The following is a 20,998-nucleotide window of genomic DNA, read 5'->3' on the forward strand; positions in this document are numbered from 1 at the left end:
TGACTTAGCTGTACTGCTGGTGGGGTCCCAACATCCCTTTTCTGCCTCTTATGGTATGCAGCAAACAGCCCTTCTCCTTCCATGTCCTCTAGTTCTTCTTCAGCAGGCACCGGCACAGGCTGCTCTGTCTCTGCAGCATCTTGCAGGATCAATTCTAAAAATAAAAATAAAAACGTGTCACAACAGCAGAAACAAAAGAGCCCTTATTTCTGATGTTGATGATACTGTTCAAGACTGAAATTTTTTATTATTGTTAAAGTCAGATTAATATCACATTAGATCCTATATCAGATTAAGATCAAATTATTGTACGTTGCATTTAAGTTGCATTGCAAGTCAATAATATTTACCTTTAACTCGTTGTGCCACCTCTGCCTTGATGTCACGGTTGACCAGCACATGGGGCTCAATCCACAGCAGACAAAAGGCTGGATCCAAGGCAGCTGCTTTCAGGTAGACTGTGTCTGAAAAGGGGGCAGTGATCCCTTCTTGAGACTGGGCCATTTTTACATTAATGAAGATCCCAAGAAATCTTTTTTTTTCAGGGATGCCTGCAGACCTCTGACCAGGCCACTCAGGAAACGAACTTGAGGCTTCAGCTTCTCAAGATGGTGATTGAGGGACAAGATGGATGGAACAACTGCACTGATTGTAATGACTTTCTCCCCCTGTGTCAAATCAGTTGCTTCTCCGAACGGTTTTAAGATGTCCACCAACTCCTTCAGCAGATTCCACTCTCGTGGTGTGAATGACAGTTCTTTATGCCCGGCCTTCTCAAGAACTGCGCAGAGCTTTTGCTGATCACAATGAAGGACTGCTTTTACCTGCCGCAGTGTGGAATTCCACCTCGTGCTCACTGCAGCAGGGATGCCTCTGTGCTCCCCAAATTCACCATCGAAGATGTCTTTAAACGTTGTGCTTGTGTGGAGCAGGGAGCTAAGTTTTGATAACTTGGAGAGAGAAGGACATGCCGCTTTTGTTTCTTTCAAACCGTCTCCCACAACCAGCTGCAATGTGTGTGCAAAACACTGCAGGCGCTGTTTCTTTGCCATAGCAGCATCGACGGTTTGCTGGTCTTCTTGGGTTAAGTCATGCCATAGCTCAGGATCATCAAGATTATCTCCAGCATCTTCATCTTCCTCCTGTTCGCTGGGGAAGCAGACTGTAAATGCCTTGCGCATGTTAGCAGCATTGTCACTAATTATATAGTCCAATTTAGCTTTGATGTTGTATTCATCACATATTGCCTCAAATTGGTCACAGATTCGCTCTGCTGTGTGAGAGCCTTTGAAGCGGTTGCAGGCCAAGAGATTAGTCTTTAGCTGTACTCTCTCTGCATCTCGCTCCATCCAGTGCACAGTGACACCAAGGAATCCCCTCATCTTTCGATCAGACCAAATGTCCACAGTGACTGAAACATGGTCAGTGTTGCTCAATTGAGTTTTTAACTTTGACCGTCTCTCCTCAGCAAGGCTCTCTGTTTTTGTGGTCAGCGTTCGGCGACATACTGGGGTATACTTGCTGTCCAGCACAGCCAGAAAGTGACGAAGCTCTTATTTTCCACAATAGACAGAGGGAAATTGCAATCAATAATCAAGTCAGACAGTATCGCATTGGAGATGGCCTTCTGCTGTGGGTGGGTCAGGCTGTAACGCCCTACACGAGTGTCAAGGAATTGTGAGATTGAAGGCTGTTGTGGTTCATCTACGATGATTTTGTTCATCTGGTATTCTTCATACCTGCAACAGAGAAGAATATGAAACAGATGTCAGAAAATCCTTTACAGCCACACATGTTGTATTTGAAACTACTCTTTACTCATATCAATGTTGTTGTGTTAATATTCATTGCCTATTGTACACTACGGTTTACGATAATACATTTCAGTTTCAGTGTATGCAATATTAAGAATATTTTCACTGCTTCAAAATTCATAAGAAAGCCCTTTCCCTCAAGAAACTGAAGTCATATGCTTTATAGCAGTGGTTTTCAAAGTGGGGACGGGGACCCTTGGGTGCCGCGAGGGGGTTCTAGGGGGGCCATGGCAAGTTGGCATGAAAAGTATAGAAAAACAAAATAATTGAATAAATTAAATAACTAAAGTAAACCAAATTAAACCAAAAATAAGCTAAACAATATTCCCATTAGTTAAGAACTGCACTATAATAATCTATTGCATCTCTGAACATTACTACTATAATCGTTATTATTTTATTATATACTGTATATATCCCAGTGGTGCGCTGCCTCACAGACCTACTGTAGACTACGGTAGCACTCTGTCCATGCGCTGTCTGCTGTTTGGGCATGATATGAAAAGGGAAGGCTAATGGTGGATCTACTGTGACTGTGTTATCATTTTCCTCTTTACAATGTATACGTCTTACTATGTTTCCTGTTGTACTTGGATGGGTTTAGGGATGCACCAACTACATCCGAGTTGTGAAAAGGGGGTGCATTCATTGTTTAATTGTGATATTTTGTCTTCAGCGACAGTTCTGCTTAGTTGTGATTAACCAAAATTACATAAACGACCTCAATGAGGCAGCACACCAGCAACTCTGAAACTGAATTCTAAAACGCTTAACGTGAAAAACGCTTAACGTTGCTTAATGCTTAATATACTAAGACAGTAATATTATAAGACCAAACTCTGCAAATATCATATTAATAAAGCATACTATGTACAAAACATCAGATGAGCCCAGAATATGAACGCAAAACACGTTTAATAACACGTTGCGTTTTCCTCCCATAGAAAACCATTATAAGAAAAGGCTTAACGTGTCTTATGTACTAAGACAGTGTTATTAAAAGACCAAACTAAGTAAATATCATATCAATAAAGTATACTATGTACAAAACATCAGATGAGCCCAGAATACATAGTAGCCTACATAAGACATGTTAAGCCTTTTCTTATAATGGTTTTCTATGGGAGGAAAACACTTAACGTGTTGTTAAACGTGTTTGCGTTCATATTCTGGCCTCATCTGATGTTTTGTACATTTAGTATACTTTATTAATATGATATTTATAGTTTGGTCTTTTAATATTACTGTCTCAGTATATTAAGACACGTTAAGCCTTTTCTTATAATAGTTTTCTATGGGAGGAAAACGTAACGTGTTATTAAACGTGTTTTGCGTTCATATTCTGGGCTCATCTGATGTTTTGTACATAGTATACTTTATTAATATGATATTTACAGAGTTTGGTCTTTTAATAACACTGTCTTAGTACATTAAAGAACGTTAAGCGTTTTTTCACGAAAGCGTTTTTAGAATGTCCATATAATAGCAGTTCAAAAATCCATATTTTTTGTAAGCATGAACCAGCAAGGGAGACGTGCGTTTGTCTCGTTGATACAGTAAATATGCAGCAGCTAGCTAGTAAGTTACGGTACATCCGATAAGGTGCGTAGCATTCGTTCAAAACTTACCTTTCTTTGTGCAACTTCAGGTGTCGAACAAAGTTGGACGTTGTGGCAGCTCCGTCTGTAATCTTCGATCCGCATGTTTTGCAGATTGCAACTCGTTTTTTGTCGACTACCTCGTAATTTTTATAGCCAAACCAAACTATCTTCGGTATCATTTTGACAACTGGCGCGTTGTTGCTTGATGTGCTTCATTGGTTGTCTTGCAATGTGCCTGCTTAGATGCTGTCGAATCAAAACAACCTGGGACTACAGTGATTGGATAACGTGCAGGCAGCGCGCGCTCTCTGTATGCATACAGGTGGATGGTGCACATTTTTTTCACAGATGCAGATAAACGGAGAGCGGCGCGGCCGTGTGAAATTTTTTTCCCCCAGTTTTCATGGGAAGTAGCAAGTCTTCTCGAGTCATAAGGCGCAAGTCCAAGTGAAGTCACGAGTCATTGTCGTTAAAGTCCAAGTCGAGTTGCAAGTCTTTGTACATTTTGTCGAGTCGAGTCTGAAGTCATCAAATTCATGACTCGAGTCTGACTCGAGTCCAAGTCACATGACTCGAGTCCACACCTCTGGTTGTTATGATTCTGGACGGTCAGATAGCTAGAAACAATGACAAGAAGCTGCCATGTGTGGAATCACAGGTGGCTTGTTTTAGCTCATTGTGTATTGTTATTGATACCATGTCTTGTTTTGAGGTGTTTTTACTCTTGTCACGTCTATGCTAATATGGCACAAATTAGCTAGCTAGCTAACCAACAACTGTAACAATGTATTTGAGAGACAACAAGTGCTCATTGTGCAAATGTATTTATGTTTTCAATAAAGATTTGGAGAGGAAATATAGTTTACATGTTGTCAACAATACTTTGATTCTAAGCCAACCCGACTGTTTTGTTCCACAGTTGCGCATGCATTGGTTTAGTTGCTAAACAACCCACCCATCTATATATTTATGTGACCCCTCAAAAGACACCCCATTGTAAATTCTGTCGTATAGTCCAATGTCACTTCCAATGTCATTGGATCTTTTAATGTCAAAAGGCACTCCTGGTAAAGTTAAGCTCCAATTGTTATTGTTGCAAACAAACATGACACATGACAGAGGCCCAGACTGTGGCAGAGCAAGTCGAATAGAAAACTCCAACCAGAACCCTTAAAACTTCAACGATATCATGTCCATTCAAGTGTAATAAAGCAGATGAATGATGACAGAACCCTGGACTTTCCCCACTACCGGATGTCATGGCCACTGGTGAAAAAAGTACACAATTATCATACTTGAGTAAAAGTAAAGATACCTTAATAGAAAATGACTCAAGTAAAAGTGAAAGTCACCCAGTAAAAACCTACTTGAGTAAAAGTCTAAAAGTTTTTTTTATATATACTTAAGAATCAAAAGTAAATGTAATTGCTAAAATATATTTAAGTATCAAAAGCTAAAGTAAAAGTATAAATAATTTCAAATTCCTTATATTAAGCAAACCAGACAGCACCATTTTCTTGTTTTTTAAATTTACGGCTAGCCAGGGGCACGCTTCAACACTCAGACATAATTTACAAACAAAGCATGTGTTTAGTGAGTTCGCCAGATCAGAGGCAGTAGGGATGACCAGGGATGTTTTCTTGATAAGTGTGTGAATTAGACAATTTTCCTGTCTTGCTAAGTATTCAAAATGTAACAAGTACTTTTGGGTGTTAGGGAAAATGTATGGAGTAAAAAGTACATCATTTTCTTTAGGAATGTAGTGAAGTAAAAGTTGTCAAAAATATAAATAGTAAAGTAAAGCACAGATACCCCCAAAACCTACTTAAGTAGTATTTTTAAGTGTTTTTACTTAAGTACTTTACACCACTGGTCATGGCAACACTGCAGTGGTTACCCTCCTTACAGTTATCAGTAAAAAGGCAAATTGCATATTATCTCTCTAGGAGAGGAATACATATCATATGCATTTTTCTATATTAGACTAGCCTGGTCGTTGTTCAGTTAATCATTCAATATTCACATGAGCCGCAAATGAACCTCACCGTCTGAATAAAATGTTTGAAACGGCCACAAGATGGCAATGTTGGTTCAAAGAGTTACTCAGTCAAAGATCTATCTGGACCCTTGTGGCCATGGAATTCAAAATCAAATTGGGAGACAAAATATGTTAAGTCCAGGGGGGAGTGGAGTTGGTTGAAGAGATTACCAGAGGGACAAGGGTACAATATGTTTTTAAAAAACGGTAAACTACCTAACAACCCACACCTCCCCATCCTAATAGAGCACTCACACAGTCACACTGACTCACGCATGTCCGCACTGAGACACGGTGGCTATGTTTACAGAGGAGTGATGATAAACAAGGACACAGACTCCGGTATGTCTTCTCTCTGCTCCTCTGGCAGATGGTTGACAGGATCCAACTCTATTGTAGGAGTCACAGCTGTTTTTATTCTCTGGGGGCACAGAGAATATATAGAAGAAGAGGTTCAGAATCACATAAATAGTTTAATTTCTTATGGTGTCTGCTGATGCCCAGACTGCACTTTTGTTATTTATATGACTGCCATGTGGGATAAAATGTACAGTATCAGTATAGTGTGTGTGTATGTGTGCTTGTGTGTTTGTGTGTGCGTGCGCAGCCTGGTCTCATAGACTAGACGTAACATAGTAAATGTAAATCCAGGACACTCAAATGAGTATGATATGATATGTATGGTTACATAAGACAGATAGTTACTTAAGGCAAAAGTAGGGTGGTTGGTTGGGGTGGACGGGTTAGCATATAACGCGAACATCTAATTTGCAACTTTTCAACTACTTTGCAACTGATTAGCATGTTAGCTAAACCTTATCTTAACCCTTTAACCTAACTCCTAAACTTAACCCTAACCCCTAGCCTAGCTAACGTTAGCCAACTAGCTAGAATTTGTGACATATTATACATTTAGCAAATTCGTAACATACAGTGAGGGAAAAAAGTATTTGATCCCCTGGTGATTTTGTACGTTTGCCCACTGACAAAGAAATGATCAGTCTATAATTTTAATAGTAGGTTTATTTGAACAGTGAGGGACAGAATAACAACAACAAAAATCCAGAAAAACGCATGTCAAAATTGTTATAAATTGATTTGCATTTTAATGAGGGAAATAAGTATTTGACCCCCTCTCAATCAGAAAGATTTCTGGCTCCCAGGTGTCTTTTATACAGGTGACGAGCTGAGATTAGGAGCACACTCTTAAAGGGAGTGCTCGTAATCTCAGTTTGTTACCTGTATAAAAGACACCTGTCCACAGAAGCAATCAATCAATCAGATTCCAAACTCTCCACCATGGCCAAGACCAAAGAGCTCTCCAAGGATGTCAGGGACAAGATTGTAGACCTACACAAGGCTGGAATGGGCTACAAATAAACCTACCATTAAAATTATAGACTGATCATTTCTTTGTCAGTGGGCAAACGTACAAAATCAGCAGGGGATCAAATACTTTTTTCCCTCACTGTATAGTAACGTTTTGCAAATTCATAACATATTGTACATTTTGCAAATTCGTAACATATAATACGAATTGTAATTCGTAACATATCAAACAAAATGTGCTTTGGACATACCATACAAAATGTAACATATCATACTACCTTTCTGCCATCCAGGACCTCTATACCAGGCAGTGTCAGAGGAAGGCCCTAAAAATTGTCAAAGACTCCAGCCACCCTAGTCATAGACTGTTCTCTCTGCGCCAAGTCTAGGTCCAAAAGGCTTCTGAACAGCTTCTACCCCCAAGCCATAAGACTCCTGAACAGCTAATCATGGCTACCCGGACTATTTGCATTGTCCCCCCCACCCCACCCCACCCCACCCCACCCCCTCGTTTACGCTGCTGCTACTCTCTGTTAATTATCTATGCATAGTCACTTTAACTCTACCCACATGTACATATTACCTCAATTACCTCAACTAACCGGTGCCCCCGCACATTGACCCCCTGTATATAGCCTCCCTACTATTATATTTTACTGCTGCTCTTTAATTATTTGTTATTTTTTACTTATCTATTTTTTACTTAACACTTTTTTCTTAAAACGGCATTGTTGGTTAAGGGCTTGTAAGTATAACAACAACAAAATCCAGAAAAACGCATGTCAAAAATGTTATAAATTAAATTGCAAATGAATGTATAAAATTTTTGACATGCGTTTTTCTGGATTTTGTTGTTGTTATTCTGTCTCTCAATGTTCAAATAAACCTACCATTAAAATTATAGACTGATCATGTCTTTGTCAGTGGGCAAACGTACAAAATCAGCAGGGGATCAAATACTTTTTTCCCCTCACTGAATGAGTACTAGTATATAAGTAGAGTATGTATGCATGATGCTACAACAGTATCTGTGAGCTATACCTATGTAAGTATCAGTATGTGTGTTTGTTTTGGTTTACTGAAAGAATGATCACCTGCAGCAGTGAGCCCTTATTTCTGCAGATCTCTTGCAGGGCTCCCAGGGGGATCCACACTATGGAGACCAGGGAGATTCCCCAGCCCACCACCTCTGCCCAGACAGGGTATGTGTATGACTTCCCATAGCGAGCTGGCGTGTATTGGACGATGCTGGAGATCAAAATGCACTGCAGGGGAGGATAGGAGAGGCAAACAATCTCACTCTAACTCACATGGAGCAGGTTAGGCTTGGATGAAACATTTACATTTTAGTCATTTAGCAGACGCTCTTATCCAGAGCGACTTACAGTTAGTGAGTGCATACATTATATTTTTTTCACACTGGCCTTACGACTATCACTACTATAACGACTACAAAAAGTAAAACACAACAACTAGAAAACACATCAAATCCTCATCACCATCATAATTATGCTAATTGTACTCCTCCTCATCATAAAGACATCAGTCAGCCATAGCACTCACCAGGACCAGCACAGGGGAGAAGATCATCCAGCAGGAGCGGAAATAGATGTTGGGAGCCTTTCCCAACATTCTCTTGATCATGATGGTCATCCGCCGCAGTCCTGCAAAAACACATTGCATTAAATCCTTAAATTAACTCAGACATACATACTGTTTGTAGAGCAAAGTGTACACTACATGAACAAAAGTATGTGGACACCTGTTCGTCGAACATCTCATTCCAAAATCATGGGCATTAATATGGAGTTGGTACCCCCTTTGCTGCTATAACAGCCTCCACTCTTCTGGGAAGGCTTTCCACTAGTTGTTGGAACATTGCTGCAGGGAGTTGCCACAATCGTCTAGAATGTCATTGTATGCTTTTGCGTTAAGATTTCCCTTCACTGGAACTAAGGGGCCTAGCCCGAACCATGAAAAACAGCCCCAGACCATTATTCCTCCTCCACCAAACTTTACAGTTGGTACTATGCATTGGGGCAGGTAGCGTTCTCCTGGCATCCGACAAACCCAGATTTGTCCGTCGGACTGCCAGATGGTGTAGCGTGATTCATCACTCCAGAGAACGTGTTGCCACTGCTCCAGAGTCCAATGCCGGCAAACTTTACACCACTCCAGCCGACGCTTGGCATTGCGCATTATCTTAGGCTTGTGTGCGGCTGCTCGGCCTTGGAAACCCATTTTGTGAAGCTCCCAACGAACAGTTATTGTGCTGACGTTGCTTACAGAGGCAGTTTGGAACTCGGTAGTGAGTGTTGCAACAGAGGACAGATGATTTTTACACACTTCAGCACTCGGCGGTCCTGTTCTGTGAGCTTGTGTGTTCTCCCACTTTGCGGCTGAGCCGTTGTTGCTCCTAGACGTTTCCACTTCACAATAACAGCACTTACAGTTGACCGGGGCAGCTCTAGCAGGGCAGAAATTTGACAAACTGACTAGTTGGAAAGTTGGCATCCTATGACGGTGCCACGTTGAAAGTCACTGCTCACAGCTCTTCAGTAAGGCCATTCTACTGCCAATGTTTGTCTATGAAGATTGCATGGCTGTGTGCTTGAATTTATACACCGGTCAGCAACGGGTCTGGCTGAAATAGCCGAATCCACTAATTTGAAGGGGTGTCCACATACTTTTGTATATATAGTGTAATTTTCTTGTATAAATAAACAAAGTCCTGTAAGATCTCACTCATAATCAGGATGTTACATGTAATCAATTACTTTAAGACCAAAGTCATTTCCAGGCTGTTGAATATCATCATAAGGGTAGAGAAGGTGCTGGGTATTACCAAAAACCCAGCAGACAGCGATTACTTCAAAGAAGGACAGGAACATGAGCGACACCACAGCAGTGTAGTGGTCCATCAACTGGAACACATAGATGCCCCCCTGTGGAGAGAGAGGGAGTCGTTTTAGTCGCATACAGAAAAAAACTAAAATACAGTGCCTTTGGAAAGTATTCAGACCCCTTCACTTTTTCCACATTTTGTTACGTTACAGCTTTATTCTAAAATGGATTAAATAAAAACATTTCCTCAGCAATCTACACACAATACCCCATAATGAAAATCGAAAATAGCTTTATTTTTTATTTTAGCAAATATATTAAAAATAATAAACAGAAATACCTTATTTACATAAGTATTCAGACCCTTTGCTATGAGACTCAAAATTGAGCTCAGGTGCATCCTGTTTCCATTGATCATCCTTAAGATGTTTCTACAACTTGATTGCAGTCCACCTGTGGTAAATTCAATTGATTGGACATGATTTGAAAAGGCACACACCTGTCTATATAAGGTCCCACAGTTGACAGTCAGAGCAAAAACCAAGCCATGAGGTCGAAGGAATTGTCCGTAGAGCTATGAGACAGGATTGTGTTGAGGCACAGATCTGGGGAAGGGTAGCAAAACATTTCTGCAGCATTGAAGGTCCCCATGAACACAGTGGCCTCCATCATTCTTAAATGGAAGAAAGTTTGGAACCACCAAGACTCTTCCTAGAGCTGGCCGCCTGGCCAAACTGAGCAATCGGTGGAGAAGGGCCTTGGTCAGGTAGGTGACAGAGCTCCAGAGCTCCTCTGTGGAGATGGGAAACTTCCAGTAGGACAACCATCTCTGCAGCACTCCACCAATCAGGCCTTTATGGTAGAGTGGCCAGACAGAAGCCACTCCTCAGTAAAAGGCACATGACAGCCCGCTTGGAGTTTGCCAAAAGGCACCTAAAGGACTCTCAGACCATGAAAAACAAGATTCTCTGGTCTGATGAAACCAAGATTGAACTCTTTGGCCTGAATGCCAAGCGTCACGTCTGGAGGATACCTGGCACCATCCCTACGATGAAGCATGGTGGTGGCAGCATCATGCTGTGGGGATGTTTTCCAGCGGCAGAGACTGGGAGACTAGTCAGGATCGAGGAAAGATGAACGGAGCAAAGTACAGAATGATCCTTGATGAAAACCTGCTCCAGAACGTTCAGGACCTCAGACTGGGGCGATGGTTCACCTTCCAACAGGACAACAACCCTAAGCACACAGCCAAGACAACGCAGGAGTGGCTTCGGGACAAGTCTCTGAATGTCCTTGAGTGGCCCAGCCAGAGCCCGGTCTTGAACCCCATCAAACAGCTCTGGAGACCAGTGGCGGTTTTACACGGAGGCCGGGGGAGGCCCGTGCCTCCCTGGAAATGTCCCTGGCCACCCCTGTGGCCCCCCCGTGCTGACCAAATAAAAAATTATGAATTTATAACTATTTTACACGCGAGCGCCAAAAGCGGAACTAATGCAACGCTCTACACGGCAACGTTCTACACGGGTAAATTAGAGTGGCGCACCCAAAAACTGTATCCTGCCATCTGCCTGCCTGCCACGTGTGGTGCTGCTTCGGTGAATGAGAGCTCAGCAACTACTATTTGCGAGAGGAGCTACGATTTGCAGGAGTCGAAGGTAAGCAAAACAATTTAATATCATAAGTGACTTGTTGTTCTTGCACATAGCCTACATGTTCCTTTTGTTCCTCACACATAAATCAAATCAAGTTTTTAAATGTCTGGTCTCGATTTGTTTAGAAATGTAATCATATCTAAGCAAACTCATCGAAGCAGAAGCAAATATCCAAATGTTAGTAGGCTATCCTTGCTAGGTCTACACAATGTTGTGATGTTAACCACGTAACTTCATCCGTCTTGGCTGTTGCATCGCGATAACAAATACATTTTTAGTAAAGTAATCAACAGGTTATCTGCCAGTGTTAAGTAGGGAGGGATGGTTAGGTAACAAAATGTAATGCATGCCCCTACATTTTTTCTTCTTCTAATAGTTATCATGAAACGAGGAAGGGACATAAAGTCATTTTTTGCCCCAGCAAACAAAAAAGTGAGAGAAACAAATCGAGGTTTTGAGAAAGTTGAGGAAGAGGGAGAGCCAGCATGTGATGAAAGTGAGGGGTCTGACAAAGAGAGGGAAATTCCAGAGGGTGAGGAGGATGAAGAAGAGGGTGAGGAGGATGAAGAAGAGGGTGAGGAGAATGAAGAAGAGGGCGAGGAGAATGAAGAAGAGGGTGAGAAGCATGAAGAAGAAAGCATACAGGGACAGAGAGATGAACAGCCAGAGGGACAGCAAGTGGATCCATGTGGATCAAGTACTGCACCATCAGGTTTGTGATGAGGAAGGTTCTTGCTATTTGCAAAGCAATGCAATTACAATGTAATGGTAGGCCTGCTGGGTGTCCTTAAAATGCTGCTTTCTGCTGTTAATTCTTTTTTGTGTCAATATGGCTCTGTTTTTTTTTTTAAGTAAATACTTTGCCTACATTTTGAAATACATGCAGATATACAGTAAATAAATGTTGTAGTTGTGCCCTATGTTTACTGTCCATCTTCTTCAGATATCAGCAAGTCTAAGTATGACGTACCAGTACAGCCGAACTTGAAGATATTCCCAACCACACTGATGGGGGACAGAAGACGAAGCTTCAGACCAAACTGGTACACTACTCATCCATGGCTTGAGTATTCTGTAATGACGGACTCTACATGTTGCTATGCATGTAGACATTTTAGCACACCAAATGCCCCAGACACCGTTTTTGTTTCAACACCTGGTTTTACAAACTGGAAAAAGGCAACTATGAGAAATGCAGGGTTTTCACTACATGCAAAGTCTGAACGACACAAGTGTGCAATGATCGCATGGAGGGATTATCAAAGAGCTGTTAGAACTGACGCAACACTAACAGATCTCCTTGACAAAGAACACACTAAACAAGTACAAGAAAATCAGGCATACATTAAAACAGTTGGGGAAGTGCTGTTGCTTACAGCTACACAAAACATAGCACAAAGAGGACATGATGAATCTGAAGGGTCCACTAACAAAGGAAACTTTAGGGAAATTCTTAACACAGTTGCTAACCACGACCAACTTGTTAAGAGAAGATTAACTTCCATTCACAATGCAAAGTACACAAGCAAGATCATCCAGAATGAGGTTTTGGGTTGTTTGGCAGAAATGGTTCGGTCTGAAATCATAGAAGAAGTGAAGAAAAAGTGAGGTTTTTAGCGTCATGGCAGATGAAACAAAGGATATTTCAAAAAAAGAACAGATGTCCTTCACACTCAGGTACTATTACAATGGGGCCATTAAGGAGAGTTTTCTCCATTTTGAATCTGCAGAGAGGTTAGATGCAGCAGGGCTTACTGGAAAAATAGTACACTTACTGGAACGTTATGGCCTGGACTACAAAAATAACCTCGTAGGCCAAGCGCATCGATGGCGCTGCCGTTATGAGCGGTAAGCATTCAGGGGTTCAGGCAAGGATCAAAGAACAGGCTAAATTTGCCTTCTACGTCCATTGTAGTGCTCATTGTCTGAATTTAGTGTTAGTTGATGTAGTCAAAAGTGTCCCAGAAACGGAGGAGTTTTTTTTCTTTGTTACAGAGTCTTTATATGTTTACTTCTTCCTCATATGTGCACCCAAAATGGCTGTCTCTCCAAAGAGAAATGTATGGCAGAACCAGAGAGCTGCAACGTTTAAGCGACACACGTTGGTCATGCTGATTTCTAGCCCTACGTAATATCATGGACACTCTACCTGCCCTTAAACGACTACTGCAAGAGATTGCTCAAGAACGTCATGGTGAAAGAACTGTTGAGGCCCGAGGTCTTCTTGCTCAAATTGACCTAGAATTTGTTGTGCATCTTGTTACTCTGCGTAAGTTGTTTGGGGAGACAAAGCTATTGTCTGACATGTTACAGTCACAAACTGTTGATCTGTCAAGTGCTGTTGACTTAGTAAATGCTTTAGTCCTGACATTGAAAGACCACAGGCAGGAGTCTTTCTTTGATGAGTTGTGGGATGAAGCATTGAATATTTGTGAGCAGTGTGATTCTGCAACAAGGTCAGTGGCGAAACGTCAGAAAATGCTGAGCTCTAGACTCAGTGGCTACTGCACGCTAAGCACTGTTGGTCAGAGGGAGGTAGAACGTGACAAAGATATGTTTCTCACATCATTTTTCTATCCTGTAATTGACAGCATGCTCAATGAGTTGAACAGACGTTTCTCCAATACAAACTGTGAGCTCATGAGAAGCATACAGTCTCTCAGTCCCCAGAGTGATACCTTTTTAAAGGAGAGCAATGTTTTTTCATTTGGCCGTTTGTATAATGCAGACATTGATGATTTAGGGCATGAGCTCCATCAATTTAAGAGAGTTTTGGACAGAAAAATACAGAGTGGTGAAGTCAAAAAGCCATGCAGTACAGTTGAGCTGGTTTGTTTTATTGAGCCATACAGGGAAGTTTTCTTTGAGCTCTTTAGACTGTGCAAGATTGCTGTAACCCTTCCTGTAAGCTCAGCCTCTTGCGAACGCAGTTTCTCCACACTGAAACTGATAAAAACCTTCCTGCGGTCCACCACTAGTGATGAGAGACTCAGTGATCTTGGTGTCCTGAGCATAGAGTCCAGAAGGGCCAAGGCTCTGGATCTTGATGTATTTGTGGACCGTTTTGCCAGACAGCACAACCGCCGTATCCTGTTGCTGTAGTGTATCTATATGATATATACGCTAGTAGCGTATGAGTGCCGCTGTGAGGAAAAAGAGATATAATGAACAATAAAACAACAAGCTTGAGCTTCTTAAGACACGGTGGGTTTATCTGTTCTCAATACCACCGGTAAAATGAATGGAGTTAGTCTGGTGTCCACATGAAGTTACGTGTGTAGACAAAGAGTCTGGTGTCCATATGAAGTTACATGTGTAGACAGAGACAGTCTGGTGTCCATATGAAGTTACATGTGTAGACAGAGACAGTCTGGTGCCCATATGAAGTTAAATGTGTAAACAAAGACAGTCTGGTGTCCATATGAAGTTACATGTGTAGACAGAGACAGTCTGGTGCCCATATGAAGTTAAATGTGTAAACAAAGACAGTCTGGTGTCCATATGAAGTTACATGTGTAGACAGAGACAGTCTGGTGCCCATATGAAGTTACATGTGTAGACAAAGAGTCTGGTGTCCATATGAAGTTACATGTGTAAACAGAGACGGTCTGGGGTCCATATGAAGTTAGATGTGTAGACAAAGACAGTCTGGTGTCCACATGAAGTTACATGTGTCTACTTAGATGAACCCACCGTGTCTTAAGAAGCTGAAGCTTGTTTTATTTTTCATTTTACATCATCTATCTTTTTTTCCTCACAGTACCAGTAGTTCCACACACTACTAGAGTGTATGTATGTTTGTATGTATATATATCCCACCAATCCTCTCTCAAGAGGTTTTCAAAAAGGGGCAAACTCATGTCTCAAGACCTGCTTCTGTTGGTTCCCCTCTCCTGCCTGTAACTTTCCATCCACATCCCCAAAGTTTTGTGGCCCATTATGACATCACTCCATTAAGTGATTGCTGCATGTACTGCTCTAAGGAATCTCTCTCTCTCTCTCTCTCTCTCTCTCTCTCTCTCTCTCTCTCTCTCTCTCTCTCTCTCTCTCTCTCTCTCTCTCTCTCTCTCTCTCTCTCTCTCTCTCTCTCTCTCTCTCTCTCTCTCTCTCTCTCTCTCTCTCTCTCTCTCTCTCTCTCTCTCTCTCTCTCTCTCTCTCTCTCTCTCTCTCTCTCTCTCTCTCTCTCTCTCTCTCTCTCTCTCTCTCTCTCTCTCTCTCTCTCTCTCTCTCTCTCTCTCTCTCTCTCTCTCTCTCTCTAGATAGATAGATAGATAGATAGATAGATAGATAGATAGATAGATAGATAGATAGATAGATAGATAGATAGATAGATAGATAGATAGATAGATAGATAGATAGATAGATAGATAGATAGATAGATAGATAGATAGATAGATAGATAGATAGATAGATAGATAGAGTTTATGATTTTATTCTTTTGAATTATCTCTGCCAAACATCTATGTACTACAAATCTTCAAGCTCCACAGATGTTTTATGGCATCCACTAAACCTCTTTAGATATTTGTAAATTATACAGTGTGATACCTTTCAACGAAAGTTTATTTTATTTTTTACCAACTATGATTTTTCCTTTTGAAAACAAGCAAAGCAAGAAAAAAAGAAACAAAATCACTCCAATCATTGCACACTTGTGTCGTTCAGACTTTGCAGGTCCAGCTTTGACATGATGATCTAACTAACACTAATATTGTAACTAATATTGTAACTGAAATATGTATGATCCTATGATGAGCGATTGCTTACTTCCCTTTCACTCTTAAAAAATTACTGAAAAAAAATGTGTATAAAAAGGTATATGTAGTATATGTTTGTTTAGTGAGCATTCATGCTGTCATTTTTTCCTAATGTGAACTATGGTGGAAATGTGCTGTCCTAAATGGACTTGCCCATATATGTTGTAAAGCCTTTTTTGTACACCTGCTCATCAACTGACAGTGAAGTACACAAAGACACAGACACACACACACACACACACAGACACCTGTAATATTCTTGTTTTCATGTTGTTGCTGATATCCATCAGTGTTGTTCATATTGCTACATTGTGTTGACATGATTGTTGCTTTTAAACGAATGTTAACTTAATGTTTATTGTCTGCATCCTATTGGACTACTGGATGTTAATGTGTAACACGTTTCCCTGTTTATGTGCTTTAGCAATACTGTATGTCAATATGGTCATGCTAGTAAAGCCTCTTTGAATTGAAATTCTTTTCTGATTTGGTTTATTTTACCTAAATGGATACAGGGTAGTGTGTTTTGTTTATAAATCACTCAGAAAGTTTTCTTTCTTAAAACAAAATGTGGAATCAACTGTCCACAGTAGTGGGGCTTCCATAAATAGGAAATGGCACATTGTTGTACCCTTTGTTGTATCCTGGAGTTTTGTTCACATTGAATATGAACCCTGTATTTGTACCCTGTACTTTTTTTTTTTTTTTTTTTTTTTTTTCATTTTTATGGCACTATCTCTCTTGCATCTGCACTCTTGTACAAAATACGTGTTATAATAAATGTCATATGATTTTAAAGTAAAATAAAGTTTATAATCTTTGAATATCATGTGTTGCCAGTTTTTTTATGTGTGCCCCCCTGATTAAACACTGGCCCCTCCTTGGCCCCCCTAGTAAAATGTGTCTAGAACCGCCACTGCTGGAGACCCCTGAAAATAGCTGTGCAGCAACACTCCCCATCCAACCTGACATAGCTTGAGAGGACCTGCAGAGAAGAATGGGAGAAACTCCCCAAATACAGGTGTGACAAGCTTGTAGCGTACCCAAGAAGACTCGATGCTGTAATCGCTGCCAAAGGTGCTTCAACGAAGTACTGAGTAAAGGGTCTGAATACTTATGTAAATGTGATATTTCAATTTTTTAATTGTAATACATTTGCAAAACTTTCTAAAAACCTGTTTTTGCATTGTCATTATGGGGTATTGTGTGTAGATTGATGAGGGAAAAAAACTATTTAATCAATTTTAGAATAAGGCTGTAACGTAACAAAATGTGGAAAAAGTAAAGGGGTCTGAATACTTTCCGAAGCCACTGTAAACAGGTCCAAACATGAGCATACAGTCTATGTCAGAGAAGGAGGGGTGGGGGTTACCCCATGAATAGTAATTATATCTGACAGGATTACCTTACCTTAGTGATGTGAGGAATGCCTAGAAGGAAGCCCATAATACAGACGGCCAGAACGATGAGCTCCTGTCTCTTCAGGACACGCAGCACCTTATGGCCGAAGCCGTCTATTATGGACGTCACCGCCACCTCCACCATGGCAAACTGCAGGGCACAGTACAGCACAGTGGACATTTACACTGAGATCTGGGTTTGAGACGGGACTGTTTTTGGGTAATGTAAATACAGCAAATGTCCATTGATATCTCTCTCTCTCTCTGGCATTGTTACAGGATTTCAACTATGAACTTACTAACCATTTAGCTTAGAGGTGGAATTGCTTCCTGTGGATTCTGTTCTATATTTGCTATAAAAAAACAAAACAATAAAATGCACAAGCACAGCCTGTACCTGAGTTTGGTTAAGTGGTAACACTGCCAACTCATTTTACATTTTAGTCATTTAGCAGACACTCTTATCCAGAGCGACTTACAGGAGCAATTAGGGTTAAGTGCCTTGCTTAAGGGCACATCGACAGATTTTTCACCTAGTCGGCTCGGGGATTAGAACCAGCGACCTTTCGGGTTACTGGCACAGCGCTCTTACCCACTAAGCTACCTGCCGCCCAACTCCAGAGTACACATGCGGTCAGGGTTCAATTCCCTGGTCTGGCATTTCTACACTTCCTTTCTTCCCTCCTCTGTCTCACTCTCTCCTACCATCAATCTAAATAAAATTAAAAAGGAATTGTAATTGTTCATGAGCTACAATGTTGTGTGTGTGTCTAACCTGGCTGTCCAGTCCCAGGCAGAGAAGCATGAAGAAGAACAGAGGAGCCCACAACTGGGGCAGAGGCATAGTGGAGAAGACCTCTGGATACACCACAAACACCAAGCCAGGACCTGTGGCACACACACATACCATAGAATGGTACTTTGTTGAGAACATTTTACAGATAAATGACACCAGTGGTTATTCTCAACCTAAACAAGGAAGTCAAAGCATTCAATAACAAAACAAGGTACATGGGCCACCTTTTCCACCCTCAAAATACTTCAATAATTCATGCAGTTCACCACATCAGTAATTTGACCTAACAAAAGACGTTAGAGCACAGAAGTGCTCTTCATACATTCATGAAGGGAATGAAACAGAGCCATATCATATAGAATGTCCTGAACACCTCACCATTACTATCATCTGACTGTATACCACCATTACCTCACACTCACAGAACAAACTATCTAGTCAATAATTTGAGAGCTTGGGACTATAAGGTTCTCTGCATTTTTCTCAAAATTAAGTTGTTGACATAGCCTTGTTCTATTCAATGTTCTTTACCTATATTGTACTCTAAATAGCCCAATGTATGTTGTTACGTTCAAAAGAATACAAGATCAAAAATTGCTGACATCATTCAAACCAGTGAGGGTTTGGAACTTTAAAAGCCAATTATCTCAAAATCCTCTTTTTGCAGATAGAACCTAATAGTCCCAAGCTCTTGAATTGCCATCCACCAGATGTCAGTCGGTGTAGAACAGTCAGTCAGCAGTGAGACACACTTGTGTGTTTCAAAGCCGGTATCTGAGATCATATGTGGGACTGAGCCAAGCCTGAGCAGGTGCTCACAAGCAGAGTCTGGCAGGCACACTGGTTAATCCCTACTATACTTTCTCCAAAAGGTCCTAATACACTGTGTGAACAATCACATGTTTTGCTGTTTCACCTGAAGTTCACCTTAAGCGAATCCAAGTTTAATTCACAATTCATTTCAAATAGATATATCTACCTCTCTACGGTGCATTTGGAAAATATTCAGAACTCTTCACTTTTTCCACATTTTGTTACGTTACAGCCTTATTCTAAAATTGAATAATACACATTTTTCTCATCAATCTACACACAATACCCCATAATGACAAAGCGAAAGCAGGTTTTTAGAAATGTTTGCAAATTGATTGAAAATAAAAAACAAATACCTTATTTACGTAAGTATTCAGACCCTTTGCTATGAGACTCGAAATTGAGCTAATGTGCATCCTGTTTCCATTGATCATCCTTTAGATGTTTCTACATCTTGATTGGAATCCACCTGTGGTAAATTAAATTGATTGGACATGATTTGGAAAGGCGCACACCTCTCTATATAAGATCCCACAGTTAACAGTGCATGTCAGAGCAAAAACCAAGCCATGAGGTCGAAGGAATTGTCCGTAGAGCTCCGAGACAGGATTGTGTCGTGGCACAGATATGGTGAAGGGTATCACTCTGACAGAGCTCCAGAGTTCCTCTGTGGAGATGGGAGAACCTTCCAGAAGGACAACCGTCTTTGCAGCACTCCACCAATCAGGCCTTTATGGTAGAGTGGCCAGACGGAAGCCACTCCTCAATAAAAAGGCACATGACAGCCCGCTTGGTGTTTGCCAAAAGGTACCTAAAGGACTCTCAGACCATGAGAACCAAGATTCTCTGGTCTGATGAAACCGATTGAACTCTTTGGCCTGAATGCCAAGCGTCACGTCTGGAGGAAACCTGGCACTATCCCTACGGTGAAGCATGGTGGTGGCAGCATCATGCTGTGGTGATGTTTTTCAGCGGCAGGGACTGGGAGACTAGTCAGGATCGAGGGAAAGATGAAAAGAGCCAAGTACAGAGAGATCCTTGATGAAATCCTGCCACAGAGTGCTCAGGACCTCAGACTGGGATGAAGGTTCACCTTCCAATAGGACAACGACCCTAAGCACACAGCCAAGACAACGCAGGAGTGGCTTCGGGACAAGTCTCTGAATGTCCTTGAGTGGCCCAGCCAGAGCCCGGACTTGAACCCGATCAAACATCTCTGGAGAGACCTGAAAATAGCTGAGCAGCGACGCTCTCCATTCAACCTGAAAGAGATTGAGAGGATCTGCAGAGAAGAATGGGACAAACTCCCCAAATACAGGTGTGCCAAGCTTGTAGCGTCATACCCAAGAAGACTCGAGGCTGTAATCGCTGCCAAAGGGGCTTCAATTTCTAAAAACCTGTTTTCGCTTTGTCATTATGGGGTATTGTGTGTCGATTGATGAGGAAGGGGTCTGAATACTTATGTAAATGTCATATCAGTTTTTTATTTTTAATACATTTGCAAAAAAATCAAAAAAACTGTTTTTGCTTTGTCATTTTGGGGTATTGTGTAGATTGATGAGGGAAAAAACCATTTAATCAATTTTAGAATAAAGCTGTAACGTAACAAATTGTGGAAAAAGACAAGGGATCTGAATAATTTCCAAATGCACTGTTTATATATATAAATATATGTATATACAGTACAAGTGAAAAGTTTGGACACACCTACTCATTCTAGGGTTTTTCTTTATTTTGTACTATTTTCTACATTGTAGAATAATAGTGAATACATCAAAACTATGAAATAACACATATGGAATCATGTAGTAACCAAAAGTGTTAAACAAACTGAAATATATTTTACATTTGAGATTCTTCAAAGTAGCCACCCTTTGCCTTGATGACAGCTTTTCACACTCTTGGCATTCTCTCAACCAGCTTCATGAGCTAGTCACCTGGAATGCATTTCAAT

The 20,998-nt window shown here is 41.0% G+C and overlaps 1 protein-coding gene across 1 annotated transcript in view; it reads right to left on the bottom strand.

Annotated features, from left to right (window-relative positions):
• Positions 1-5,219: 5,219 nt before the first annotated feature.
• si:ch211-225b11.1 (uncharacterized protein LOC561694 homolog) overlaps positions 5,220-20,998 on the bottom strand; it is a 65,707-nt gene continuing 49,928 nt past the window's right edge. Inside the window, exons 8-13 of the mRNA XM_041901147.2 lie at positions 18,211-18,323; positions 17,446-17,586; positions 9,628-9,727; positions 8,346-8,446; positions 7,877-8,047; positions 5,220-5,874 (exon numbers count right to left, since the gene is read on the bottom strand). Coding sequence (XP_041757081.2) covers positions 5,758-5,874; positions 7,877-8,047; positions 8,346-8,446; positions 9,628-9,727; positions 17,446-17,586; positions 18,211-18,323 — 743 coding nt within the window. The 3' untranslated portion in view covers positions 5,220-5,757. The remainder of the gene's footprint in view (positions 5,875-7,876; positions 8,048-8,345; positions 8,447-9,627; positions 9,728-17,445; positions 17,587-18,210; positions 18,324-20,998) is intronic.

This window comes from Coregonus clupeaformis, chromosome 16 (assembly GCF_020615455.1).
Source record: "Coregonus clupeaformis isolate EN_2021a chromosome 16, ASM2061545v1, whole genome shotgun sequence".
Lineage (NCBI taxonomy): Eukaryota > Metazoa > Chordata > Actinopteri > Salmoniformes > Salmonidae > Coregonus > Coregonus clupeaformis.